This window comes from Colletotrichum paranaense (genome assembly GCF_030867605.1).
Source record: "Colletotrichum paranaense strain IMI 384185 chromosome Unknown Scaffold_10.1, whole genome shotgun sequence".
Lineage (NCBI taxonomy): Eukaryota > Fungi > Ascomycota > Sordariomycetes > Glomerellales > Glomerellaceae > Colletotrichum > Colletotrichum paranaense.
Window position 1 is genome coordinate 1,634,195 of NW_026848968.1, and position 27,311 is coordinate 1,661,505.

At 52.4% G+C, this 27,311-nt stretch overlaps 8 protein-coding genes across 8 annotated transcripts; 5 read left to right on the forward strand and 3 right to left on the reverse strand.

The window, feature by feature from the left end:
* Positions 1-284: 284 nt before the first annotated feature.
* On the forward strand, positions 285-3,172 carry CPAR01_12246 (ubiquitin-conjugating enzyme; the record flags this gene model as incomplete). Its single annotated transcript, XM_060496503.1, has 2 exons — positions 285-2,394; positions 2,466-3,172. 2 exons carry the CDS (start codon positions 285-287, stop codon positions 3,170-3,172), a joined length of 2,817 nt encoding a protein of 938 aa, XP_060345288.1.
* Positions 3,173-7,029: 3,857 nt separating this feature from the next.
* On the reverse strand, positions 7,030-7,215 carry CPAR01_12247 (uncharacterized protein; the record flags this gene model as incomplete). The annotated part of the gene is made up of 1 exon (XM_060496504.1): positions 7,030-7,215. One exon carries the CDS (start codon positions 7,213-7,215, stop codon positions 7,030-7,032), a length of 186 nt encoding a protein of 61 aa, XP_060345289.1.
* Positions 7,216-10,035: 2,820 nt separating this feature from the next.
* On the forward strand, positions 10,036-10,701 carry CPAR01_12248 (uncharacterized protein; the record flags this gene model as incomplete). The annotated part of the gene is made up of 2 exons (XM_060496505.1): positions 10,036-10,080; positions 10,402-10,701. 2 exons carry the CDS (start codon positions 10,036-10,038, stop codon positions 10,699-10,701), a joined length of 345 nt encoding a protein of 114 aa, XP_060345290.1.
* Positions 10,702-11,740: 1,039 nt separating this feature from the next.
* Positions 11,741-12,676, reverse strand: CPAR01_12249 (tetratricopeptide; the record flags this gene model as incomplete). The annotated part of the gene is made up of 1 exon (XM_060496506.1): positions 11,741-12,676. The coding sequence occupies one exon, from the start codon at positions 12,674-12,676 to the stop codon at positions 11,741-11,743; it is 936 nt and encodes a 311-aa protein (XP_060345291.1).
* Positions 12,677-13,237: 561 nt separating this feature from the next.
* Positions 13,238-15,197, reverse strand: CPAR01_12250 (flavin-containing monooxygenase; the record flags this gene model as incomplete). The annotated part of the gene is made up of 3 exons (XM_060496507.1): positions 13,238-13,372; positions 13,424-14,523; positions 14,585-15,197. The coding sequence occupies 3 exons, from the start codon at positions 15,195-15,197 to the stop codon at positions 13,238-13,240; spliced, it is 1,848 nt and encodes a 615-aa protein (XP_060345292.1).
* A 2,938-nt stretch (positions 15,198-18,135) lies between these two features.
* Positions 18,136-20,190, forward strand: CPAR01_12251 (amidase; the record flags this gene model as incomplete). The annotated part of the gene is made up of 1 exon (XM_060496508.1): positions 18,136-20,190. One exon carries the CDS (start codon positions 18,136-18,138, stop codon positions 20,188-20,190), a length of 2,055 nt encoding a protein of 684 aa, XP_060345293.1.
* Positions 20,191-23,273: 3,083 nt separating this feature from the next.
* Positions 23,274-23,951, forward strand: CPAR01_12252 (uncharacterized protein; the record flags this gene model as incomplete). Its single annotated transcript, XM_060496509.1, has 1 exon — positions 23,274-23,951. One exon carries the CDS (start codon positions 23,274-23,276, stop codon positions 23,949-23,951), a length of 678 nt encoding a protein of 225 aa, XP_060345294.1.
* Positions 23,952-26,576: 2,625 nt separating this feature from the next.
* CPAR01_12253 (uncharacterized protein) lies at positions 26,577-27,308 on the forward strand (the record flags this gene model as incomplete). The annotated part of the gene is made up of 1 exon (XM_060496510.1): positions 26,577-27,308. The coding sequence occupies one exon, from the start codon at positions 26,577-26,579 to the stop codon at positions 27,306-27,308; it is 732 nt and encodes a 243-aa protein (XP_060345295.1).
* Positions 27,309-27,311: the final 3 nt, after the last annotated feature.

Here is a 27,311-nt window from a genome sequence, read left to right on the forward strand (position 1 = left end):
CAACGAAGGGAAGCATACCGGTAGCCCTCCCATCGGGTTCCGATGCAGAAGCCAAGACACAGGGGTTGTTCGCCGTATGAACCCCAAAAACCTTCTCGCTATATCTCCTGGATGTTCTATTCTGACTCGTTATCTGCGCAAAGGAACAGGATACGATTCTTGGCGGCCAAGAAGCCCAGCAACCCAGAGATACTAGCCTCCCAGAAGCGAGCAGCACAAACGAAGCCGATAATTCGGCCCCATCTTCCGGGGTCGCTAAACACTCGATACGGTCTAAAATCCTAATGACAATCAAGACAAAGTTGAAAGGAAAGGGGAAGAGCAGTGGAGTGCCCTTGGATCCTCGATCCCCTCCCTTTCAACCCTTTACCTCTAGCGCAGGCATGAGGCCTTCATGGCTAGATCCAGGAGAGGATACAAAGTTGGCAGATAGTAACCCTTACTCTGCCCGTCTACCGGTCATGACAGTAGATGGGACCGCCGTCTCGGGCTCTTCAACGCGACAAAGGTGGCAAGCCCCATACTTCCATATGAATAACGAATTGCCAACTCAATGGGTGACACCTCGACCTTTCGATCCTACTGCTGTCCAGCCATATCGACCCACACCAGGGGGCCTCGCGGAGGCGTTTGCTGACGACCATGGCACCGCCCCGGACAGGCTTCGAAAGCCATTATCAACACCCTTATTCTCGCCCTGCGTACCCCCATCTTTGCTCAGACCTTCCGACAACAACCAGCCAAACGTCTCGATAATCCAGGAATTCTCGTCTCCTAATCCGTCGTGCCAGGAAGAAGAAGTGCTGCTTCGACGCTTCATTAGGTTTGCGACGGGCCGTAGGTGTCCAAGATGCAAGCGTGGCGTCGCAATTGAGAGCAGCACCATCTTCCAACACGCCAGTGTCATTCTTCTAGATCGAAAGACTATCGAACTGGGCAGCCATTATGTTAGATGCTCTTGCGGGATCTCATACTGTTTCGGCTGCTCCCGAATCGGAGATAATTTAAGGACGCCATTCGCCGGTTCCAAGTCGACCAAATGGTGCTGCCCCCCTGGTCGACTTTTCCACATCTTTGCTCTCCTGTGCGGCCCGACCGCCCACGCTGCAAACCCGCGGGTATCTATCTTTCAAGACTCCCAAGTGGACTCGATCGAGAAGCCCCCCAAAACCGAGAAAAAGTCCGGGTCGAGATTCAAGAGCTACTTCAAGACCAGCGATGACCAAGGCACATCTAAAGGAACGGGCTACGCAACGGGTAAGCTCGACAGAAAGAACGAGAAGCCCAATGAACTCGCCTGTATTCGCCGCGAAGACCTTGAGAACAGCATGGTCCGGTTACCCAGGCTTTTCGCCGCGCTTTCGATAGCATGGCCTTCAACTTCCAACTACTCTCAGTTTGATCGAAATCCTCCACCGTTGTTAATGGTCATGGCTCGCCGAAGCCCGCTGATGATCAGGATGGCAGAGCTTCTTCGGAATGATAGCATGCAAGAGATTATGCGGCAACGAGTTCCATACCAAGCCCTCTTCGATTTCCTTCACGTGCTCTCAGCACACCCTGCTACAACCCCGCTAGTCTGTGATGTTCGAATCAGCTATCCTCTCGCCCGCACTCTACTCCCGGTCTGCTTCGGATATGGCCCTCTTCCAGTTTTAGACAGGTCGTCTAGCTCCAGTGACGATGAAAAGGGGAAGGGGAAAGCGGTGGAGCTTGAAGAGAAGCAGGACCAGTCTCAAGAAACGCTCAAGTCGTTAGTGAGTCTACTTTCTGCCTTGAGAGTCCAGGCGGAATCGGTGAAGCGACTCTACAAACCCAGCCCCGGGGGTCTCTCTCAGACGATAGTCATGTGCGACCGTATTTGCGAGATCTCCCAACAACTCGAAGAAGAAACACTCAAAAAGGACGAGAGGGAAGTGACTATTGACGAAGGAAGCAACCCTCCCTCTCTGACTTACTCACAATCGACCGTTTCGTCAGTGGCAGAATCACCCACCATTCCCGATGACAAGGAGGAGAGACTCACAGCCGCCCGGCAATGGCTCATCGAGAACAAGGTGCGGGAGATGGATTCCCAAAGATGGCAAAGTGACTTCAAGATTCCCATCCCAGACTCGGAGGCCACCGCCCCCCGCCGTATGAAGAAGCTCGTGATGGAGCTCTCCATGCTGCGTACCACGCTCCCCGACGGCATCTTTGTTCGCCACGACGACACGCGGTTGGACGCCATGAAGGTCCTCATCGTCGGACCGGAAGGTACGCCGTATGAGAATGGGCTCTTCGAGTTTGATCTGTTCTGCCCTCTCGATTACCCAGAGAGGCCACCTAAGATGGTCTTCAGAACAACGTACAGCCGTCGAAAGTTCAACCCGAACCTATATTCAAATGGCCAAGGTACGAAAGCCCCCTTTGATTTCTCACCTGCACTATACTTTCATGGACCATTGCTAACTCTTTGCCAACAGTCTGCTTCTCCCTCCTCGGCACCTGGACAGGCAGCGCCACCGAGAATTGGGACCCCAAGAAGTCCACCCTCCTCCAGCTCCTCGTCTCCATCCATGCCATGATCTTCAGCCCGGACCCGGTCTGGAACGAACCCAACCAGGCCTTCTCCCCGGCAGCCTCGCTGGTTTACAAGACGGAGATGCGCGCCGACACCCTCATCTACGCCATGAGCCACTGGCTCCATCTGCGCAAGAACGCCCACCCGGCCGCCGAGTATAACCCGTGGTTCGAGGTCGTGGCCCGCCACTTTGAGGTAAATTGGCGACGGATCCTCGAGACGGCCGAGATCTGGGCCGCGGAGGACCCGGGAAGCCAGCGCAAGGCCGAGAATGAGGTGGGCATGATCATGAGGGAGAGACGCTCCAAAGAGAGGTTTCCCTGCGGGATCCGGACGCTAAAGGGGCACTTTGCCGAGTGGGCTACTTCCGAGGAGGAGCTGGCGCTCGTGAGGCTTGGTCCCGAGGATGATGGCCCGATCTATACACCCGTAGGAATGCCCTTGGAAAATAGGCTTGATCTAGACTTTGACATGTCTCCGCCCATGTCTGACGCCGACGGCGAAGACGAGTCCGATGGAGAGTTTAATCTACCACCAGCGAATAGCACGCCCAATGTACCGCCACCCGTATCTCACCCTCAACCGGAGTTTCACCCTTTCCTACCTTAGATTCCATAACTCCCTCTAATGTCCGTGGTTTCGATTCGTATTTGACATGTTCTCAAAGTTGGTACCTTGGACATGGAGACGATTTGGTGGCAATCAAGAGATGTTAAGCGCTGGTTGGATTGTAATAGTAGGCAAAGTCAAGTTCGGAACTTACCAGGAACACAGGAGATTCGGTAAAGGAATCTGCCAAATACAGGCTCTTTGTAGGCCATAGTATGTGCCCTGTTGAGCACCTTCAAATAACACAATATACCCTATACCACAGATCTGAAGTAGCGTGAATCAATGACCAGATATCCCCGACGAGCTGAGTGGTGTGTTATGGTGTTCTTCGTGTGAGAGTTGAAGCCTGGCTTAGCAAAGGAGGGGAGCAAACATGACAGTATAATCAACCTGTGTCGGTATCAAGATGCCCAATCACCACGTCAACCTTTGATTAAGCTTCGAGTCCCTGCCATGAAGCTCTCCAATGCATCTATGTATGCCGGCAGACCTCACAATTGCCCCGCGCAACCTGCAGCAAACCGCCGGAAAGCCGGGGGCGCGTCTACTGGGTAAATGCTACATGGTCCATGGTCCATGCGCAAGCTTGCTGCGGGAGTTTTGGACAACAGGCTTGACCATGATACACAAATTGATAGAGGGGGCATCGCGAACCGCTTTTTCAGCATTATCACCGCAGCCGCTCGAAAACCTTGACAGCGTTTTACTGACGATCAGCAGAGTATCAAACTCGGACGAATCCTGGGACGTGCCATGGGGGAATGCTCGTATCGCTAGCTGACCGCCCTTCGTCACGACTCAGTTGGCTCGACCCGGCAGCTAGCGACGTGCGCCTCAGTGCGGGCGACCCAGTCCTGAAGATAACAAGGCGTAAATTCATCAGAATGATCAGATTGAGAGAGATTAGCTGGGGAGGAGTTGTGGGCACACAAGCGAAACTGTTTCGAACTGATAACAACCTTGTTGATGCCCACCAGACACGACACAACGTCGCAAGCAAACACGGCTGACGTGCGGCTGGAGATGTTGGCTGCAGGGGCCCATCGAGGGCACTAAACGTGTCCCCGAAGCGATGATACACATCAAAGTGTGCCACTTGTCAAGGAGCTGATGGGTGCGATTGCTGTCTGTACAGGTGTCCGAGCTTGATCCTCGGTGATGAATCAATGTCGGGCCCAAAGAATCGTAGCTTGTTGTCGACTCTGATTGCTCGCCGACGTTCGAATCCATCAGCATGATACGCAAAAGCTCCATCGTCTCTCGAAGCTGCTCACCGACCTGAGCGAGCTTCATTCCGAACAAGCCTTGACTGTAGATAGGGCCCCCAAGATTCTGTAACCAAACTGCGGGATACCACGTGGAGAAGGGGACTCGGACCGTTTGAGTGGGTGGCCGTTTGTCCCGGCTTCCCAGCGCGTACGGTGTACCGTGGTGATTGCCCCAGTCAAATATTTGGAGCAACTTGAAGCTCCAGCGATGCCATGACTCGAGTCTCTGGTGTCCGTTCTGGACCTGTTGGATAAGCCGCATGCATACAGCTTTCCGAGTCGAAAAACCACAAAGCTTCGTAGGGATATTCGGTATAAGCATGAAGTCTATATGGGAGCCATGGGACGGGATTGTCCGGAAACGATCTTGATTGGGACCAGCATGCTTAGTGAAACCCGACGATGGAAACCTTCACTCAAGCAGGCCGGCCTGGCAGATTGTGATGTCCGAGAACGCTCTACGGCCGAATGATTAGGGAGATGAGGAGTGATTGACAGGCTCCCAAAGGTCAATCCCATGGCCTGATTCATGAAAAGTCTGCTGGGTGACTGTCACGATTCATTGGAAACATATTTCGAGATGAAGCTTCAGAAAGACCAAGATACTGCAAAGTCAAATCCTCCACGGCAGGCAACAGTCGACAACGGCAGCGATGTGGTTGGCCACATCGGTGATAGGAACGTGTCGTCCGTTGAGAACCCATGTGGTCCACGAGTTCCAGGTGAAGTTTAGCGGCCAGGTAAGGGTGCGTCTGCCACGTGCGGTGCATGCAGCAGCAAGGTACAAGTCGAGGGAGGACGGGGGATGAGGGGAAACAGCCATTGGCGTGTTTGGTCAGGCCAGAGTCGCATCGAAAGTGGTCTGAGAAGTTGAGTCTAGTGGTGATGATGGCGCGAGAAGGTGGCCAATATGAAAACGATACCTAGCCCATCCGAATCTCTGAGACGAGCCTCGTGTGCCTACATCTCGACAATGATTGCCATTCCCGTGCAGTAGGCAGGTCGAGAAACACGAGGGCATCGATCATAGTATGATGGAACTGCCGGAGGTGGCTGGTCTCGCAAGATGCCGATCGACAGGATTCAAGTCTAACAAGCGTAATCGCCATTACTTGACCGTTTTCAATCATGCCTTGTGGTCATGGAGCTCGTCGGTCCCGAAGCCAAGCCATCATGAGCGCCATATCCAAGATGGAGACCCCGCTTGTGAGGAGCTAAGCTTGGTGCCCGAGGGCGCTGACGTTGGCGGCACTAATAAGGTGTCACACAGTCGACGGAGCCGGGAGTACTGCTCAGTCTGTTTGTAGGTGTCCGTAATTATCCTCTGAACTTGCCGCCCCAAGGCGCGAGGGTGATGATGTCCATGATAGGACTTTGACGGGGGTTCTCAGGGTCTTTTGGCCTGTCCAGGCCAAGAGGATCGGCATTGACTTCAAACACGAAAGTGGACGAGGGCGAGGAAGAACTTAGGTACGACTAGGCCGAATCGAAAAACAATCGCAACATCAAAAGCCACCGGCTGTTTGACAGTGGCCGAGACAGGACAGGCTGGCTGGTGGTTGGCTGAGCCTGCACGTACGGCCGGCGGTATCAGTCAGTGGGCGTCAGTTCGTACGATTCCGCCGGTAGCTCGAAGCCAAATTCTCGCAATTTAAAATCATGGTCCAACTTTTTGGTGAGAGAGAGCTGCTGCTTAGTTCTGTCACTAGACGGATGCGATGCCGATTTCGTGTCCCAAGGACTCTGGGCGTAGGTAGGCCATTCGCAGGCCTGGCTTGAGGGGGAGGCCCGAACTCAATCGATGCAGTAAGCGACACGTGGAATTGACGATGCGTTCCTGGACAAGTGCCTTTGAGGTGCCCAAATACCTTATAGTGGTGAGGTCAAGTGGGTGTGAGGTCGAGGGGGCAGCCGAGGCGGAGTCTGGAGAGTGCGGTATTGATTTGCCTGTTGTTGGTCTAATGGTTGTTCGGAGGGGCTCTCGGGCCCCTTGGAAAGCCATTCAAAAGGTTGGAACTAAAGGCTGCTTGCAACGCGAAAAGATGTGTGACGGACGGACCGTAATTATTGCTGTGTGAGTGCTCACGGTTGGACCGCGACTGTTAGACGCGTGGTGATCGGCTCGAGTGGGCAGCTTTTTGCCGTTTGGTTTCTCGTTCGAAATCGGTAATCACGATCCCTGTGCATCTGGCCCCTTTCCTCCCAGACTCGAGTTGATCATATTCGCCTGAGCGGCACCTCTAGCAAGCCTCCCTGTGCGCCAGTGTATTGTGGTTCCGTACCCCTGTGGGAATTCCACCCCTTCGTGGACGGTGGACAAGACTCGGCCGTTGGCCAGTAGGCTGCTTACAGGTTGAGGAGGCGAAGAAGTTTGGCAAGTCGGGTAGAGCGGTGGTTTGATAAAGAATGGGACGTGGTGAAGGTATGGTACCGGTAGAAGACTTGAAGGCGGCGGCGAGGGCGGCTGGTTTTGGCAAGCGAGTTGACTGCATTCTGTCGGTGTTTCTTTGATTGGCACACATGTTTCTTCAGCTGTTGGCCTGCAGGTCGACGCATGCGGTCGAAAAGAGAGGACTGGTGGTCAAGTCAGACCGGTGGGCGGAGGCGACGACGACAACCCAAGGGCCAAGGCAAGGCAAGGCCAAGGATCCAGTCAATGGGCGATTTTTCTTCGGAATAATGCAGAGATTGAACAGGGGAAGCCTTGAACAGTCTGTGCCGTGCCGACGCCGGGTTGGCCCTGGAGGGAAGCGGGATGTTTCTGCATTGCATGGGATGTGGGATTGAGATTTCTCCCGATGCTGTCTGGTTGAAGTCAAGGTTTGTGGGCGAGATGGAAGAAACAAGAGATCCGACGTGAAAAGAAGGGACGGCAACCATTGCAGTACCTTACTGTGTACCTACCTTGAAGTAAGGTAGGTACCACGGAGGCCACGGAGACGGGAGAGGAAAGTGCAGCGTATTTAGGTTGAACTTGGTGTGTCATGATGAGGGAAGGAACCTAGCCTGGGCCTGCCATGGTTTACCTCTCTCCCGGTCATGTCATTGTTCGCGTTGTATGAGTGAGAGTGAGACTGAGACTGAGCGTGAGATCAAGAATGAGACTCATAGTGAGCTGAGACGCGCCTCAACTGCTCTGCACCACACGAATAGTTTAAAAGGGTGCAGCGAGTTGCCTCATCTACCGGTAGTCTTGTTACTCCTACCGGTATCCATACATTATTTTGCATTTCAATGTGTACGAATATCTGTTTTTTATCGAGGTCACCACTTTGTAGAATTAGAGGGCCGCAGCGCCAAGCTATTCGCAGGCTCAACCTGGTTGACTGATTTCGGTACGCTGGAACATGACACTCTCATATGTGTTGTCTTATGCACAGCTCATGACCTCTGACTCTTCTGCGGCCCGTGTAAACATGATTCGGAAGATGCTATGAAGGGGGGCGCCCCGGAGAGCGTCTTGTCTTGCAGAGAGGCGTTGAATACCTAAATAGACCACGGGTATTATACCAATCTAGTAGATGAGTGCCGCAATGCAAGTATGAGCGAAGCTGCAGCGCATATTCTGATGCGATGCGATGCGCTGTGATGTGATGCTCTCATGCCCAGCTGCTGCGTATCTGTATCGCAGAGAGACGTATCTGCCTGCATCTCTCTCGCAGACTCGCAGTCGCGGTACACGTCTCACGTTGTTGCTCGGGCAAAACGGCCATGAGAGACATGGATTGGCCCTGCTATCAGGCTCACTCAACACCCCTCGTCGTGCCTGAGAGTGGGGGAATGCATGAGAGAGGTCAATGTTCATTCGTTGGTGAAGGAGGACCAACCCCCTGTCGCTTCCTCCCCTCCTGATGACCTGATCCCTGTTCTGCACATGGCTGCTTCCTCCTTTCTGCTTAGCCCATCTCAAGTGACAGTAGCGCAGGTGCTTCTGCTGCAGGTGCAAGTCGGAAGTCCAGCATTCTTTCCTCCAGTAATCCGTACGTACCTAGGTATCTATCTATCTGTAAGGTAGACCAGTCAACCTGAAGCAGTCACAAGTGCCATTCTCCTTCCTATTGATGGTGAATTCCTGCCGTGCTTTCTACATACCTAATCGATTTGGGGTGAAGGCCCCCCTTCTCAAATACCTACGTACCTACCTGAGGTAGGCCCTGCCTCCCTCTCTGGGCCCCCTTTTCGAGGTACCTAAGGTAGGTAGGTGTCTGTGTCATGTACTATCTCCGTGCCTGCCTCTAGGTGCCTTAAGGTACCTTATCAACCTGACATCCGACGATCATCACCTCGAATCATTGCGCACCTGAAGTCTCAGAGGGAAAGTGCAGGGAGTACGCATCTACTTGCCGTGCTTTCCAGGTGCCGGGCACGCAGCCTGAGGGGGATGAGAGTGAACAGTCAAGGTAGGCCAGGAGAGAAAGAGGTACCTACCTTACCTTACCTACCTTACCGTACGTACTCCTGTCAGGTACCTCCGGCTGGGTACTAAATGGTGAGTGGTGAGAGGTCAGAGGCAAGGAGAGAAAGTGTGCCTGGCCTGGCCTAGCCCGCCCGCCCGCCTTCTCCAGGTGGCCTTGCTTAGCGTGTCCCAGGCTCCGTCCACTCCCGGCCTCCGTCTCTCAGTCTAGTCCCAAACCCCCAGGTCGGGCAGGCGCACTACACTACTCCGTACAGGATCCTGTCCAGGAGAAGACGTGGAAAGTGCAAAGGGCAGCAAGAAAAAAAGGCAGGCGCAGATCCACAGCAGTGTGCCTGCCTGATATTATTTCCGTGCTCCCCTCCTGCCGCGACTTCCCAATCTGCATCTGGACCCGTCCTCCGTCCTCCGTTCTCCTCTTCGTCTTCCCTCCTCCCAATTAACCCAGTCCCTCCTCCGTCATCAATCAACCACTCGCTCCCTTTTTTCTGCTTTTTTTTCTGGATCACCGCAAAGGTTCAACGTCCACGATACTACCTCAAGGCTCAATCCCCCCGGTGCAGACCCATCGATCGTCCCCCCCGACCGACAAGTTCGCCTCCATCTCGCCTCCGTGTAGAGTAGACAACTTCGCTCCTCTCGAGACACCAACCCGCCAACCAAGGACCTAGCACAAAGCCTGCAGGTCCCTGATTTTCCGCAATCCTGCTCTCCCAGTGACCTCACAGAGCTCGCCAAACTTGACTTGCAACCGCTGTTCCATTCAATCTTTTGACGCCAACGGTCCAACCCACACGCGCCCACACGCATACCCCCGAAGCGAACGGAGGACGCACCAAGGAACGACTGAAGTCGCTCACGGCCGCCCTCACCTTCACGGTTCACGGCCACGTCCACCGGAGACCGCTCCCTTCCTACCGCACCCGCTGCCGCTGCCGCAAAGAGCACCGTGTCCAGCAGCAATCCTGCACCTCACTGCAGTCATCCCAATCTGCCAAAATCCAATCCAGTGCCAATTCCCTTTCGCCCTGTTCGGCTCGCCTGCTTGCCTGGTCCGACAGTCGTGAAGCAAGCCCCGGCCTGTGGAAACTCGAACCATAGTTGAGACTGGACGGCCACATCGACACGAACCTTTTTTACGCAGGGATCTCGCCAAACCCAAAAAAAAAATCAACACAATGCCTACCTCGCTCGATTCTTCTCGTCCCATCATGGCTCCCTCTGTACGTTTGTTTCTCTCCTGATGTTGCCTTTTTTCGCCCTAACTGCCCTACCTGCACCTGTCTTGCGTCTGTTCTCACCTGCTTCGCCTCGCTCGCAACCGCCCCTGTGCCCTTTTTTGCACTTGGACACCGCAAATCCCGGTCCTCCCCCCCAAGCTACCCACCTATCCGATCTTGTTTGCCTTTTGACCCGTTCCTGTCCAATCCTATTACTACCTACCTCTCGCCGACCCTCCTTCGTTCACTTGAATCCTCCATCTGTGCCGTCCTCTTCAACCAAAGATCAAAATGACCGCAGTACTAACAGATTCCCCCCCTCAGGTGCGTACCTCTGTGCGATACAGCACATATAGCATGGCGCCCTCATTTGCCAACACCATTCAGACAAACGATTCGGCTCACGCCGAGATCACCGACATCGCCGTTGGCCTCGACCGCATGGAGAACAAGGCCCTCAGCTCTCAAAGGGTCACTCTGAGCGAGGAGAAGAGCGCAAACCTGAGCAAGTTAGCTCTGGGTGCCAAGTTGGAACGCGCGCTGGACAGGAGAATGAGCAGCCAGGATGCCGTCATGCGTCCGCGCGGCAAGACCCTGAACGAGAAGCCTGCTCAGGCTGCGTAGGAGACTGTCGAGCAACCTTTGACCTCGAAAAAATGGCCGTGGCAGGCCATGTTTACCGCACAACCCAAACAAACACAATAATCGGAACCAGACCGTCACGGGCCATCTGCCACACGAACACGGAACGACAGGAGTGGGATTCGCACCTAATGCTGTCCGGCTAGACAGCTCGCTGTAGCCGCGGACTCCATTGTACAACATTGCCTACGACGAGACGCGGCAGACGATACACCTTTGAGTGGATATACGGAGGGACAATGGATATGGGATTCGGATCAAGAATTGGGCATGGGGCCATCGTGGAAACAAACAAGTTGTGACAAGTTGTGAAGAGTGATTTTGGTTTGTTGGGATATCCAGAGGATGACTGGAGCGCCAACGTCGCAATGATGGCATCCCATGCATAGTGTTTAAATGGTTTATTGCGATGCTCCGGCTGCGTTTACATATTTCCTACCCAGAGACGCATTACTCGCTGAGTCTATCTCAAGAGACTTGGGATCATGGTATGGGGGTTTCCTATTACGAAACTGGGATGTTCAGGTAGTGGTACCTATGGTATACTAGAAATGCTCAATGACCCAACCCACCCATATGTTCTCTGATTTCCAGCCTGATGTGTTTGTTCGGCGCGAGTGTCGCAAATGATGGATGCCGCATTGCTGACAAAGTTTGTAGTGGCTAATAACAAACAAGCCTGTATCAAAAAATGAGACAACCTACGCCAAAGAACAATCACAAATTCCTAGGGACTCTTCAAGCCGCCCAACCATTACGTCTACCCGGGCTTTCCATCTCCATGCGCCAGGCGGCTCTCTCATGGGTCTTATGCACAGCCAAAGCAGGCCCGAGACTGCTTGGCCAGGTTCTTTGCCCCTCATTCCCCCGTCACACGTTCTAGAACTACAAGCTGCCATACCCATATATCTGTGCATGAACATCCTTGAGTGCTTTGAGTGGAATGGCTCTTTACTCCCTCGGCGCTCGTATAGAACATGATCCCCCCTTTTTGATAGAAATCATACGTCTTTTCTTAGACTTACGCCTTCTCCAAACGGGCCTCAATCTCCTTGTACTGCGCAACGAGCTCGCCCTCCTCGCCCTCATACTCAAGAGCCTTGCCAACCCACTCCCTCGCCTCCTCCAACCTGCCCATCTCCATCAGACACTTTCCACGGCGCCACCACGCCTTTGCGTTGCCGACCTTGCGCGCCTCGACGCTGGCCTCGGCGTCAACAGACCCCTCTGCCCACTGCTGCAGCGCCATGTGCGCCTGCGCCCTGTTGGCGTACAAACCCGAAACCTCCTCGCGGACGAGCTGAGAGGGTTCCCAGAGCGGACGGGTGAGGGCCATTTGCAGGCCCAGAGTGTAGAACTTGATGGCGTCGCCGTACTTCTTCTTGTGGAACTCTGCGTTGCCGCTGTCGCGGAGCTTGGCGACTTGGGCGGAGCGTTTGGGGTTCACGGGCATGGGCGGCGGGGGCACGCCGTGCTGGGTTGTTGTGTCGGAGGTGATGAGGGAGCGGTGGAGGGCGTTTAGTTGGGAGAGCTCGGCGGCGAGGGCGCGCGAGGAGGAGGTTGAGGAGAGAGATTTGGATTGGGGGTCTAGTTGAAGGGGGAGGAGGTCGAAGTGCGTGAGGTCTGTCATGTTGGGCGGTAGTTGTGTGGTTGTGTAGATGTGGTGATGTTGGATTGGTTTGTCTGTGTCGTCGCAAGGTCGCGCGGGTTCGTCAGTTGTGCCTGTGGTACTGGGAGTATTCGGGTGGCCGCGTCCGGGTATCGTGAAGTGGTAGGGAGTGACGGATGTGAAGAGGGCTGCGATCGCGAACGAGGTGTTGTTGCGAGGGTTGCTTCGAGATGGTGGTTTATTGCGAGCTGTCGATCCGGGGGTCCAAGGTGGTCGGCCGACCCTTTGGCACATGGAATTAGAGGACACTTCTCTGGAGGTCGTCCTTATCGGGTCCGGGCGCGCCATCACGTGCTGATAGCATATGGCAAGGTGAGGTGGGTCTACCTTGATGACCGAGGCCCGCCTTCTTCACCTTCTTCACCTTGCTCACCTCGCTCACCTCGAGCCTCAGTAACAAGAACACTGAGGATTTGGGACTGTCTCTCTCGGCCGAGAAGTTGTTTTCCGTTTCGTCTGCAGGCTTACTCATGGGTGAAGTCGACTTTGGCTGTGTTTGTGGGCAAATTACAGTTGTGCCTAGTCTGGGGTCCATCCCAGACCGAGAGTTCTGAGTTACTCGGGGAGCTTTGCGGTCACCTCCATTCTGCCTGGCAGCATTTATAAAAAGTGTTCTTCTTTTCTCGTTATGGGTATCTTTAATGTTGAATGAAACCGTTTTACCTTCCATGTTGAAAGAAAGTTCGCGATGATGGATCCAGATGGGCCATTGAGCTCACCAGCCCGCCCTCCCCCTCACCCTTTCCTTGTCCCTTTCCCCTTCCAATCCTCCAGTCTAGCCAAGGAGCCAAGGCTCCCATCGAACTTCTCTAATCATCCTCGTAGGACTGACCTCAGATATTGTCACTTCTAGGCATAGTAAGATGTGTTCAGACCCTTCTCAACCGCCGCAATCTGCAACGCCAGCGGCAAGGAGAACTGTCGACACATCATGAAGCTGCCAGTCATGTACCAGAATCCAGGCACTCCAGTGGCTCGCCACCACTACACAATAGTCAGCATAACTCTTCCAAGCATTCGCATCATTAGACTTACACCTGAGCGTTCCTGCTCGGCATCCAAGTTCGCGAACCCATCTAGCCTCTGAACAACATCCGTCCCAAGCAGTTTCTCGACTGTAGTGATGTTCTGCTCGAAACCCGTCGCGAGCACCACCACATCCGCCTCGAGCTTTGTACCGTTTGCCAAGACTAGGCCATCCGCTTGGAACTCCTTTATACCCTCCTCGCACCTCTGGATCCGAATCTTGCCGTCAATGATCATCTGGTTCGCCCCCTGGTCGATGTAATACTGCCCGCCCTTGATGAGCTGGTAGTCCGCCAACCCATACCCGTCTTCGCCCTCCTTAATCACCAACCCAGCCTTCTTCAACCCATCGTGCACCGTCTTGTCATTTTTGGCCATCGCCTGCGTCAACCCGATGCTCATCCTGCGTATCAGTGCCAGCGGTATAGCATTGCCCACAATGTCTGCTTCCTCAGTACTCAGACCCGGAATTGTCCAGAGTGAGAGCATGAAGTTCTCCCACGACTCGCGCGAGATGGAAAAGATTGGATGTCGCTGCACCATTGTCACCTCCTTGGCCCCATGCGTGACAAAGTCGGCTGAGATATCGTGGCCGCTGGTGGCACAGCCGACGACGACAACCTTCTTATTCGTTACATCGGGGATATTGGCGGCAGTCTTGTGGTACCTTGAGTGATAGATTTGCCCCCTGAACATCTCTTGACCTGAGAAGTGAGGGATCTTGGGCTGGTCGCCGTACACGCCCGTGGCCAAGACCACATGCCGCGCCGACAACGTCCGTGTTCCCTCAGGCGTGCGAACCTCGACACGGTATCTCTTCTTCTCTTCATCATATGTAGCCTTTGTGACTTCCGTGTTGAAGGCGATGTCGAGTCCCATCAGCTGGCCGTAATGCTCCATGAACTCGACAACCTCGTCGCCCGTCAGGAACCGCGGCCAGGTCTCGGGGATCTTCATGAACGCCCAGTGATCGGTGTAGGTCGGCGTATGCAGCGTGACGCTTTGGTATCGTTCTCGCCAAGAGTCACCAAGGCGTGCGCTGCGTTCTACGAGGCGGGTTTTGATGCCCATGTGTTGGAGGCGTGCGCCGAGCATCAGGCCGGCTTGGGCTGTTTGGTGTGTCTTGTGTTAGCGAGAGAAGAAGATGGAAAGCTGAGTATGAAGACTGACCTGCGCCGACAATCAGAACCTGCAGGTCTTCCTCGGGCTCTGCATGGGCGTGTCCATTGATGCCGTTGACTCGGTTGACCTCGTTGACACCATTAGTGACGGGCGCCTTTGGCGTCGGAACCGAAGCCGCGTGCCGTGCCTCGACTTCCTTCTGGAAATCGAGTTTCTCCAACTGCGTAAAGACAGTCCATGCCTTCCACTCATCTTTGCTAGTGTTGCCTAGCTTGAGCAACCCCTTTCCTTCGCCATGCGGCGTCCGGAAGGTGAAGCCAGTTTGGATCCAGACCATGCCGTCAAAGTCGAGGAGCAATGGCTTCAACCCGCCAAGCTTGTTGATCTGCAGCTCAGAGAGACCATGGTTTGCTGAGGCTAGGTACTTTTTGATGTTGTCTTGGCCTTGCTTGCAGGTGAAATCCCATGAAAGGCCGACGATGTCTCTCCACCAGCAGTCGTCGATGAACAAGTCGGAGATGTCGCTGAAAGACTTTTCGGCGAACCGCTTCTCGATTTCGGAGAGCCATTCACTGGAAATCCTGTCCGCGTCAACTTCGTCCTTCTTAACGCCTTCTTGTAAGGTCAAGGCCGGGATTTCGGGGAGCTTGAAGCCGTCCATTTTTGTGAACTGTGCAGTGTCAAATACCGAATATTGAACAGCTTAGCGACTTGATTGACATTGACAGGATCGTATCAAATGCCTCGGGAAAAGAGAAATCAAGGCTAAAAGCCCATGTAAGTCAGATTTGGTAGGGAAGGACAAGGGTGTGGGAGCCTTTACTCGTGATCTCCAAACGTTGGGGAGATAGCGTCAGATAGCGTACCCGTCATCCATCAACCCACTTGGCAAATTCCCATCTCACCCACCATACCCCAAAATGTCAATAGGCAACCACTCAAATCGAGATGCGAAACGATTTCGTCCTCTTTTGTTCGGACCATCCCCACGGGTGGATCTGGCCAAGGTGTCATTGAGGTTCCCCATCTCTGTAACCTTACATTATTGCCAAGAAAGCCTGTTGCTGAAGATGACCGTACAACAGGCTGTTTTTACTCTTTTAGCTTTGAAGGAAGGATGGAATTGATGGATTAGATCATCTTATCTGATCATACCCCACTTTTCTATTCGCGCAGATCGGCAATGTCGTCCCAATCAAGACACAGTGAGCTGCTCCGGCTGGGGTGGGATCAATAACATGCACGGAGTGAACCCGCGAGTGTCACAATATGCACGGGAAACGCTGTAGGATTTCACCCTAACTAAGTTTCTGAGTGGGATGAATACGAGGTCTGACGAATGTCCAACGAGGGGCTTTTGTCGCTAAAACAGCACGTTCGCTAAAACAGCACGTTAGCCAAGATGAAAAATTGCGATGTTGCATGACGATTAAGAAGCTACTGTACTTGAAGGATCCACGCTGGTCAAAGTCAACCACGAGTTGGACTACGTGCGGTCTTCATTCTTTGAAATACTTCAGCAGCAACATCCAAAGTTCGGGTTCTAGGTAATGTCAGATTTCATTTCTTTACTTCATGGGAAACCTCCCAGTGCTTAATATGTTACATCCTTATCATCTAAAAGACGGGTTCGCTTGCTAGTGCCAAGCTCATCGTCAGCACCGCGTTCCGTGACATCCAAGCCTCGGGCCACAATTCCGAGGAGATCAAGCATTGCTTGGCTCTTTGATCCACCAGCCATAAAGAGTGGGTCTATCGGCAGCTTGCCGGCGCGTGGACAATCCAGAAAAGTACGGGTGTCCAAGATGAGTGACACCCATATTTTGGCAAAAGCACATGTTCAGATTCTTGAATGCAAAAGATCAAGTTTGGCTCGGAATTTTATCAAAGTTCGTCGACAATCTTGATATTCGGGATTACCATTTTACGAGAGACGAGAACATATCAAGAAGTAAGATAAAAAATCTGGGTTCTAGGTTCCGAAGGACTCCCTCGCAGGATACAAATGGTCGTTGATTGGTCAACATCCTCCAACATTGCTGGTGATGAATAGAAAAGCTAATAAATACGCCAATACGCAACCCTGACAATAAAATATGGGTGCAGCAGAGACCTAATGACGAAAACTCCCCTTTCATAGCTTCGTATTTCGGTGTATGAACAGTCTTGTCATGGACTGAAACGCGAAACAAGTCCGAGCCAAGCCCAGCCATTCCTTCTAGAAGTAAAGTATATAAAGCTTCTCCGGTGTGAGAAGTTTTCTGCCGACAGTTAAAGAAATACTGCAAACGAGTTATCAATCCAGTGATTACTACTACCCTCCATGAAGGAACATCAAGGTTGTCATGCAACATCAATTTATTGGTGATGCTACGGGCTAGTCCGTCTTGACTACCGGGCATAATAAGTAACCAACTAAGCTACGAGTCGGACATTTTTACTTAAACTTACTTATATACCTCTTGACTAAGGCTGGGCTTCCTGAGGAGCAGGTGTACTAGTTGTCACCCTTGCGACCTTGCGCAGCCCATATGCTTAAGCTAGTCCTTCACAGCCGGGGCCCCAGCATGCTGCACTCACAATATAATGCTTGCGATGATCCTCGTATAACTCCGAAGGTGCGTTTTGGTACAAGTTGATGTCATATTCAAGAGTTTTAGGCTCACCGTGGGTAAAGAGAATTTACCTACCTCGGACAAAGTACGTTTCATCCATTTGTGCCACGATTTGCTCTTCGGAACGCTGCTGCCTATCAAAATCTAGCATATAGAATTTACATCCCTTATTTCAACTGCGAGAGTTGTTCCATCACATCAATAGACTGTCATTAATTCCTTCCCGTCACAGGTGCAACACTCGCCACCTACTCCTTCCGAACTCGCTAGCCCAGCTCTACGGTCTACCTCGGTGAGCTCGCCCCAAGTGAGGGCCTCATACATACTTTATGACTTGCTTTAACCATCAATTTCACCATTGGTGTCTTTTTTGTTTCCCGAACTTTCTCATAATGAAAGCTGAAAGGCAGAAAGATCAAAACCTCTCTTTTGTCGCAACCTTGGATGCACACCTAGTGCTCGGTCATATTTGCGCGAAACTTCGCATTATGAATTCCACCAATTCTTCCACTGGCCCATTTTCAATTTATAACAGGAACTAATTATCATCTGCTATCATGACATCAGTGAAGTGGATAGCCTCGATGTCCGAGAAAATGCGAATAGATTCAAGAGACAAGTTGAGGCCCGGAGAATCGCTAGCGTCGGATTAGAGCTAGGACGAATCAACTTGCGTTGGCTGCACCGTTGGGGCGTGTTTAACTGGGGCGTTCCGGCTCGACATTCCATGCCCGCTTCGGCCTTCGTTTTACTGACACCGTCTCGACCTTCCGTCCCAACAGTCGAGTGAGCATACGAGACTCTCGCGATGAAGACTGGATAGGCCAAAAGAAAAGAGGGATATAAACTCATTTTTGAAGATATTCGAACTCTGAATCCTGATTTACCCTTCATGTACTGTTTCTTTGCTCAACCAGTCGGCACCTATTAAGTCACCCTGAGCCTCTACCAGTGTGCAAGTCTCTTCACAAGACACCAAGCATTATGGAGGCCGTACAATCCCTCAACATCACCGAAGCGTCAATATGTCAACTACAGGATGCGCTGATTAATTCTCAAATCTCAAGCGTAGACCTTGTCGCGCGCTTCCTCCATCGAATCGGCAAACTCGATCACCGCGGGCCATCATTCAACTCCATTTGCATCATCAACCCCAAAGTCTTCGATGAGGCACAGGCCTCGGACGCTTACCGCGCATCAGGGCGTCCTCCAAGGCCTCTGGAAGGGATTCCGTTCACCGTGAAAGACAGCTACAAGGTGGAGGGTCTCACAGTTGCAGCTGCGTCCCCAGCTTTCGAAAGCCTCGTTGCGTCTTCAGATGCCGCGGTCGTCGAGCTACTGAGGGCTGCAGGAGCAGTACTGATTGGGAAGACCACAATGCCTCCCATGGCCGACGGAGGAAGTCAGCGAGGCCTCTACGGCCGTTCAATCAGCCCTTACAACCCCAAATACTTGTGCACCAGCTTCGCGTCAGGCTCTTCATACGGATCCGCCGTATCCACGACATGCTCGTTCGCCCCTATTGGTCTCGGTGGTGAGACAGTCTCATCTGGTCGAGCGCCAGCTTCGCACAACGCGCTGGTGGGGTACTCACCGTCAAGAGGCGTCATTCCTTCTCGCGGCCATTGGCCATTGTACCCGACGTGTGATGTTGTCGCACCACACACCAAGTCTGTCGCTGACATGCTGGCGCTTCTTAACGCCATTGTTGCCGATGATGCGCACCCCAGAGGTGACTTTTGGCGCGAGCAGACGGTTGTGCCCATACCACTCAGCTCCAAGATCCGGCCAAGGGATTATTTATCTCTCAAAGATCCGGAGGCGTTGCGAGGAAAGCATGTTGCTGTACCCAAGTGCTACATCGGGAAGCAAACTTCATCCGAATACTCTGTGGTCTTTTCAGAAGCCACTCGGCAGCTATGGGAGCAAGCTCGACTTGACCTTGAGACGCTGGGTGCTAAAATCACCGAAACTGATTTCCCTCTGGTCGAGCGTTACTCGACACAACTGTTTCCTGGGCAAGCTGCTAATGTGCCCGGCATCCCGAGTACCTGGATTGATACTGAGCGGTGTCAGATGATTGCCACCGCTTGGGATGACTTTCTGCGCAACAACAGCGATCCCGAGTGCCCTTCTCTGGAAGGCGTTGACCACAGCCAGATCAACCCCGACTTTGCGCCGTTGGATGATCGGTCGGAACACACCGAACAGCAGAATCATGTCCGGTACGCAGAGATGATTGACTTCATCCGCGACCGGCCCAACTCTATCTACGATCTGCCAGGTTGCGCAGATGCGTTGATCGCGCTTGAGGAGGCTCGTAAGAGAGACTTGGAACACTGGATGGACGAGAATGGCTTCGATGTTGTCGTCTTTCCCACAAATGGCGACGTCGGAAGAGCCGATTCCGAGGACAACCGTGAGTCTATGGCATACTCCCTACGAGACGGGTTGAAGTACTCCAATGGCAATCGTACAATGAAGCACTTGGGTGTGCCCGCCATCACTGTGCCGATGGGATCGCTGTATGACAAGAAAATCCCTGTGGGGTTGACATTCGCGGGCAAGGCCTGGAGTGACAGCGACCTGTTACGTTATGCGTATGCGTTTGAGTCCTCGAAGGAGCGAAGAGAGAGCCCCTCATTGGCGCCACGGCTAGACACGGACCTGATTCAAGTCAACACGAATCAAGGTTCTGTCAAGCAGCATAGGAAGCTGGAGTTGCTCGTCTCTTGTGTGGACGTAGAAGATGATGCTTCGACGGAAACCTTGGAAAGACGTCACGTCGCTCTCAGTGGGTTTTTGGAAGTCGACAATTCGTCTGAGGCAGCATCGATGCAAGTGTTTGTTAACGGGGATCTGATGAGGTCTCCCACACTCAAGGATAGCCAATGGGAATGGTCTGGAATGCTGGAACGGAAGAAGATGAAGGAGAGATACCCAGTTCAGGGTAAGGTTGCTAGAGATCAGTTCATGGTTGTGGTGCTAGCTCAGACTTCAGTTGGCGACTCAAGCGGTCGCTTGGTCATGATCGCTTGAGAATTCGCAAAAGTCATAAGATTCCAGAAAATGATAAATAGAAAACCTCTATCTCAAAGTTGCCTAAATGCAGCTTTTCTTAGCATTGTGCGATGAATGGAGTTGATGCGACTCACATACGATCATTACCTTCAGTCGATGCCGCGCCCTTGCAATTCGTCGTTGCAGCCCCGCCATTTGCTCAAGTCGCAGCAATGCCTGCTGACCCTGATATTACTTTTCGCACTAAAGCAGTTAAATATGGTGTCGGAGCACTTATTGCAAAGAAGGGTCCAACAACAACTCGGTGAATTTGGAATGCATACTGCTCAAGCCTCAGATGTTGGGGAAATCGCAACTTTCTGCAAATGGCTGAGCTTCTTACGTCGGATCTCAGTTCCTTGGCTGGGCTCCATTCGTTTAAGCTTAGTTAGCCCCGGTTGTTAATCTTCCTCTTTTTTTGCGTGTTACCGAAAGTTTTACCGAACAACACTGCCGAAGAGTAGCTGTTGGTTTATTCAGTGGTCCGTCTGTGTGGTGCAGAAGTTTGTTTCAATGAGACTTTTGTTGGTCGAGCCGCCGGTCCGTCCGTTTGCAGCAGCTACGCGGACTTCAGGACCCATGAGTGATTTCTCGATGGATGACTCAGAAATAGTGGCATTGGAAATCCCTCAGGATGTCCGATGAGAGGAAGAACAATTTACCCAGGCAAAGAGCCCTTAACAATTATGACTAAGCCCATGGTGAGGTGCCAACAACTGCCGAAGTCGCACAGCATGGCGCTGACAGAATTCAGCAGCGGAGGATTCTCCGTGCATGTGCGGTGATGGAAATATCATGAGATGGAAACGGCCTAGACCTCCTCCAAGTACTTCTTGGACCTCGGAAACGTGCCGGGATCGGGCAAGGTACGGACATAAATCGCTCAGAAAGATCCTTTCGGACCTATTGGGATGTAGGAAAGGAAGAAAAAATCTGACAGTTACAACTTACAAAGCATTGTCCAGAGAGAAAGAAAGAAAGAATGCAAAAGAGCCTGCATTCCAGCCGGTTGCGTGCCACTTCGCCGCCGTCGCGGTGAGCCGCGGCGAGGCATTTCCTTTACGTCAAAAGAAGTAGCCTCTAACAATTTCCAATCCCTCTGCTCACAAAACCAAGTTTCTCATTGGCAAAAGACGGAAACCCCACTAGATTGGTACAAGCTGCAAGCACTTCTGGCTAGAACACTCAACACACGTCTTGGTCCTCTTACCCCTCCATCCGTTGTTCGACATGACGCCAACTGGCCGTCACGTACCCGTCAAGTCCCGCCCGGTTACCAACGCGGAGAAGGTGTTGGCGAGTTGGCAAAGCGGACACGCCCGCCAACTGGCTCCAACTTTATGTGCCCGGTGATCCATACTTTCGGGGCAAGTGGAAGAGCCTGTTGGAGACCCGTGAGACTTGTCCGTGACTTTGTGACTTGTTGGAGGAGTTCTTGAAAAACCGAAACGGCACAGCAAAAAGCAAAAGCAGGCTCAGGTATTGGAGCCTTGTGGGACCATTTTGTGAAAAACTAGCACCGTAGCACAACCCGCCCTGTCGATCGCTGCACACTAGGCATGTCGTGGACTCGTGGTTTGTTTCTAGGTTGGAATCCCTATCTTCCGACTGGCCAGAAGCAGACTCCGGTCCTTGCGGGTGACCCGTCCGCGCCTCCGCGCCGAGTCAAGCGTCAGGGCTGGAACCGCGTGGCGGCGGGTTCCCTTCCCTCTCGAACCAGTCAAGCCTGCTCGGTTTCTTTTCGCCCTCCCGTTCGGCAGTATGTACATACGCCCAGGTTCCCGGACGTTGCGCTGTGTTGTACTGTACCTGCATCCGCCGTCATCTCAAAGGCCATCCTTCTCAGCCCTTGGGCCTTGGCCGCCGAGGCCACCCCCTCTTTCAATGTTCCCTCGAGGCTCCAAGAGGCACAGCGCCCACAACTCCCGTGCTGGCATGAGATGTGGCCGACGCCTTGCCGATGTACCGCCCCTTGGCTCCCTTTTACTTGGGAGTCGGGACCTGAACTATGGATTAGCACGAGCCAAAGAGCGTTTGGTTCCTGAGCCGTTCCTGTCATTAAACCTAATCCGGGCCCCTTGGCGACCCATGAGCGATTTTCACCCCCTGACAGAGCGCACCCCCCTTTCCTTGTTGGGCCTTGGCCATGTCTTTCTCCTGGTCTGCTCTCCGACTTTGGCTGAATCCCAGCGCCTAACCAACTGACAAACTCCATGTGTCTTCCTTGGACCTTGCCTAGTGTAATGTTTCCCGCGACTGGGCCTCCCGTTAGGGCTTTCTAAACTCAAGTTTCTCACTTTGTTTCTGACAGTAACACCGCAGCGTAATGAGGGGTAGGGAAAGATTTCTCTGAAGGTTCCACGGCCTCTTTCTGTCAGATTCATGGCAGTCCTTGATTGAACAACGAACCCGACTCGCCAACTCCTGCTTTGCGGGTCCGCTGGAGTCGCTGACTCTCTTCAAAGACTCTAGGCACACAAACGTCTCCGGTCCTCTGCGGCCCCTCCCATCCCAGGCTCAGACTCAAAGGATCCAAGTCCAGCTGTGCAGGCGCAGTGTCATCGTGGAGGATTGCGGCGTCTGTGGGGACACAGCGCCTTGCTACGTGGGCCTCCGCAGATGGACCGAAGGGAATAGCAAGCCTGACATGGCACTGACTGCCAGCACGTGTGAGTGACATCTCATCTTTCCGGCTGATGTTTAACGTTTTCATCTCGTCTCCTGTAGGGATGATATTTGGTATATAATCCCCCAGTCTCATCTTCTTCTGGGATGGTCTTGTTCTGATCACCACCACCATCCTTACACTCCCTCTTCAACTCTTCTTCTTTCCCCAGTCATTCTCTCGGCCAGCTTTGAAAGCTCCCAGATCAGGCATCACTCTTTTTGAACGCTCAACCAGCAGCTTCACTCCTTCGCAAGCCCAAACTTCCTGTCCCTCGACGTGAAAGTCCATACCACCTTCAGCCTCGAATCTTTGACAGTCGTCCACCTGGCCGCCATATAAACTACACAACCCTTTTCGGAAAGAAACCCACATATCACCTTCAACTTCAGTCAAGATGTTCTCTACCACTTTGACCACCTTCCTTGCCGTCTCGGCTACCTTGGTCTCGGCCGCTACCATCCCGATCCGGGACGCCGGCAAGTCCGGTTCATACAGCATGACGCCCCACGACTCCTACTCTTCTTCCATTGGTGTCCTCGGCTGCAAGATCGACACCAACCGCGTTGCCTACTGGCCCAACCCTCTTAGCTGCAACGACATCTGTCTTAAGGTCTCCAACGGTGACCGCAGCGTTCACCTCCTCCGCATCGACCAATCTGGCGGTGCTTTCGACATCTCCTACGACGCCTGGAACTACCTCACCACCGGCAAGTCTGCCACTGAGGACCCGACCATTGGCGGCGGTGTTCTCATGAACTGGGAGGCCGTCGATGCCAGCGAGTGCAGCCACCTTCTCAAGGACGGCAAGTTCCCTCTCTCTGCTGCCAACAGCATGAACTACCTTACCTCCTGCCTCGCCGAGCCCGATAGCTTCGTCGCCAAGAACTACGCTCTTTACAACATCCAGAACCCTGCTTGCACCTGGGGTGTCGATGAGGTCTGCACCCTTAACCTGGCTGTCAGCAACCAGGCTGCCTGCCCTAGTGGCCTCGGCTCCGTCAAGACTTTGACCACCCTGCCTGTTACCAACATTGGATACGGCACTGGCAAGACCGCCGTCGCTGTTCAGTGAACGCGCACAACAAGCACAGGTTGCTCAGAGATACCATGATACGATGCATACGAATGTTTATGATACATGTACATATATTATAGAAAGGGACCAGACAGAAAATTGGAGTCGAACATCATTAAAACTATTTCAAAATGGTGTGAATTCGCGCAGCGCATTGTGACTGAAACACATGGTGCCGGAGGACCTCAGCCAAAGCCAAAGAGCTCCGCCATTGGCTAGATAGATCCCATGCAGGTACGAATACTCCATAGAATTATCGACAGGAGGAGATACTGAGTCGTTCTCGCTCATTTAAAAGGCCGATGATCAAAGCCTCAGCGACTCCGCCGCCCTACTGCGGATATACATAGTACAGAGGTAAGCTATGGCCATCTTCGTATTGCTAGCAGATCTCGTCAGAACTAGTTTGGGTCAAGAATCTGTCGGCGACTTGTACTGAAAGGCCCAAACAGGCAAACACGGCCATAGCCGTGGCCCTTGCCATTGTCTCAGCCACATTGGTTGTTCGAAACGACCGCTGTGGGCCTGCAGCGGTGCCCGATTTTTTTTTATTGCGGTGTTCTTCAACTCAAGGGTATTGACTCGAGTTGGTGATCCGTAGATCTCTCTGCCGAGGTTCCGTGCTGAACAACGGACTACATCCGTTACTGGCGCGGCAGTGCCGTAGGTATGTGGCGCCCATCATCTGTCTCCGTACTCGTACTTTCATAACAGCATCATTATCGAAAACCAGAAGTGAGCCTAAGCAATGAGTGAATATGCCTTCTACAAGAGCAGGCAGAGAGTGCAAAATTAATGAGCCTAGATGTTCCTAGCCTATTGGCCCTACCTGGATGGGGAAATTAGAAAACGACCCTGTGCACTTGAGCACTCCTCACCATATCGGCATCGTTTTTAAGCTTCTGTGGTCTACTAGTTTGCGGTATTGTTACAGATCGAGGTCTAACATAGACGTTGACATCGGCAACTTTATTTAGTGGATTCCAACGGCGGGCCAAGTCTTCGTTTAGTCATGTGAAAGCATGCTGAAGCGACAATAACACTATTTGTTGGAATGTTTATGATTTTATCATACTTGGGAGAAACCAGAACTGGGCTTAGTTCGTTGGCAATGACATGGCTCCTCAGTAACTAGACGAAATTGATTGACCGTTAACGTGCAGCTAGCACACGGCCAAATTGTCAGCCGAACCGCTAGGGAAGGGACTGAGGCTCTTATATTGTCCTTGTGACTAATATTGTACTTTCCATTGGAGATCAAGCCAGAACTAGTCATCTTCTACTGATTCTGCTCATCCTAACGGACCATTAGTTGTCACCTAGATACAACCAAAGCATTAAGCCAATGACTTGTCGTGGCTCAATGGAGATAGATCTTGACTGGGCTGCTTGTAATGAATGCATCTCCATCCACCGTGGAACAATGGCCCGAAAGACGCTACCTTCGTAGGGAGGTCTAGTGTAAGTTGCAATTAGAAATTGCTACACCAACGAACGAGGTCTATCCCTAGTCACCATCTTTAAGCTACATGGATGATTCGTTTCCTTGCCGAAATCGATGTCGATGATAGATATAACTCGGCTAGTTTTCTAAGCCTTTTCCTTCTTTAAAGTTTCAGGCATACTAAAACTGACGAGTTTCAATCAAGGTACCTAACCGGAAGGGAAGCACCACTTGCATTGTCACAACTGGTGTCGCTGAGACCTGATGATCCTGACCTGTCACCGCGTAGACAGACCTCACGAAGACGACGTAGAGGAGCTGGACCTATGACATCTACATTTTAAAAGAAGATTTTGTGTCCAGAATTATATGAGACACGGATTGCTGGAGGAAAATCGAGGCAAGGACACTGGTACACGGAATAGTCCGTTCGTCCGCCGAAAAACGGAGGAATGGCCCGTTCCCGCGAAAGCGAGCATTGACATTGACTACGCTAGAGTCACACAATGGCACGTCAGCATTCCCATCGCCTGCTCTACTCTTAGCTTCTGTATGATTTCTGGGAATGACGAAATCTTGATTGGTCTGATGTACCAGAGCCTGGTCCATTGAAATCGGCCCAAACCCATCCGCTAGACTAAACGGAAGAAACCCAGATACATATGCTTCCCACAACCGCCAATGACGAATGCTAGATTGACAAGCTGGTTACGCCGTTCGATTACGGGAAGTGGGGAAATCAGTATACATCTTCGGAGTGTTGCAAGCGGCCGTAGGGAGGGTTCGTCTCAGAAGCAGGACGTAACTCCACATCTGCCAAAGACTAGACTATGTTCAAATTATACGGCGGCAAACGAGAATCTAGAATACTCCGTTAGCCGACCGTACAGTAAATGCCGACTGACTGTACTGCCTTGCGGTTACACATCCACCTGCCGGACTACGGTGAACATTAAACCCCGCTAGCCGCCAACGACAGCCATCCGTCATCCCACTCAGTTTCATTATAAAGGGATGTAAGATTCCCTATTCAGCATATTTCTTTACAGATCTAGCGTCACATTCAAAATCCCATATAACAGCGGTAAGAAAGCTCCAATCAACTCCGCAGACACATAGGCTCATACGTGGCGTTTGATAGCAACCTTCAACGACAACATCAACATCGCAACGACACAATGCTTAACTCAAGCTTTTCACACCGTAGAGCTCTAATCGAGGACGACCCAAAGCCCAAAGATGTCCGAACTGTCACGCCACTCAAATCTCAACATGGGTCCCTGGCCAGGAAGGCTGCGGGAACTACTCATCAATCACGCTCAAGCTGGCCGAGTTTCCAATGGTGGCTCATGGCTATTCCGTCATTCATTATTTCAGCTTACGGCGCTGCATTCTTCACCGGAAATACCCCAGGCGATCCACAAATCAAGGCGAGAATCATAGGTTCACCCGGAGGCGTAATTCACATTGGGGGTTCTCTCATGGCCATGGGACTCGGCCCTTTTCAGTTCCTGCCGCAGCTACGACAGAGATACATTCAGATTCATCGATGGTTGGGATGGGTCTATGTCCTTGCCGTGGCGACTGGTGGCATTGCTGCGTTCTACGTCACATTCAACAGCGAGGCGTTGACATGGGGCAAGGTTGGCTTTGGCCTTCTCGCCTTGGGATGGCTCGAGAGCGCTAGGCGTAGTATTGTGGCCATCCGGTCGAATGGAGATATCAAGAGCCATCAAGCTTGGATGACGAGAAACTTTGCTCTGACCTATGCCGCGGTGATGCTGCGGTGGCAGTTGCCTCTGATGATCGCCGCGGGTATGGAAGTCAAGTTTGCGCTGTCCATCACTGGGTACATTTCTTGGATACCGAATCTTTGGTTTGTCGAACGATTTGTGTTAAACCAGAGTTGAGCA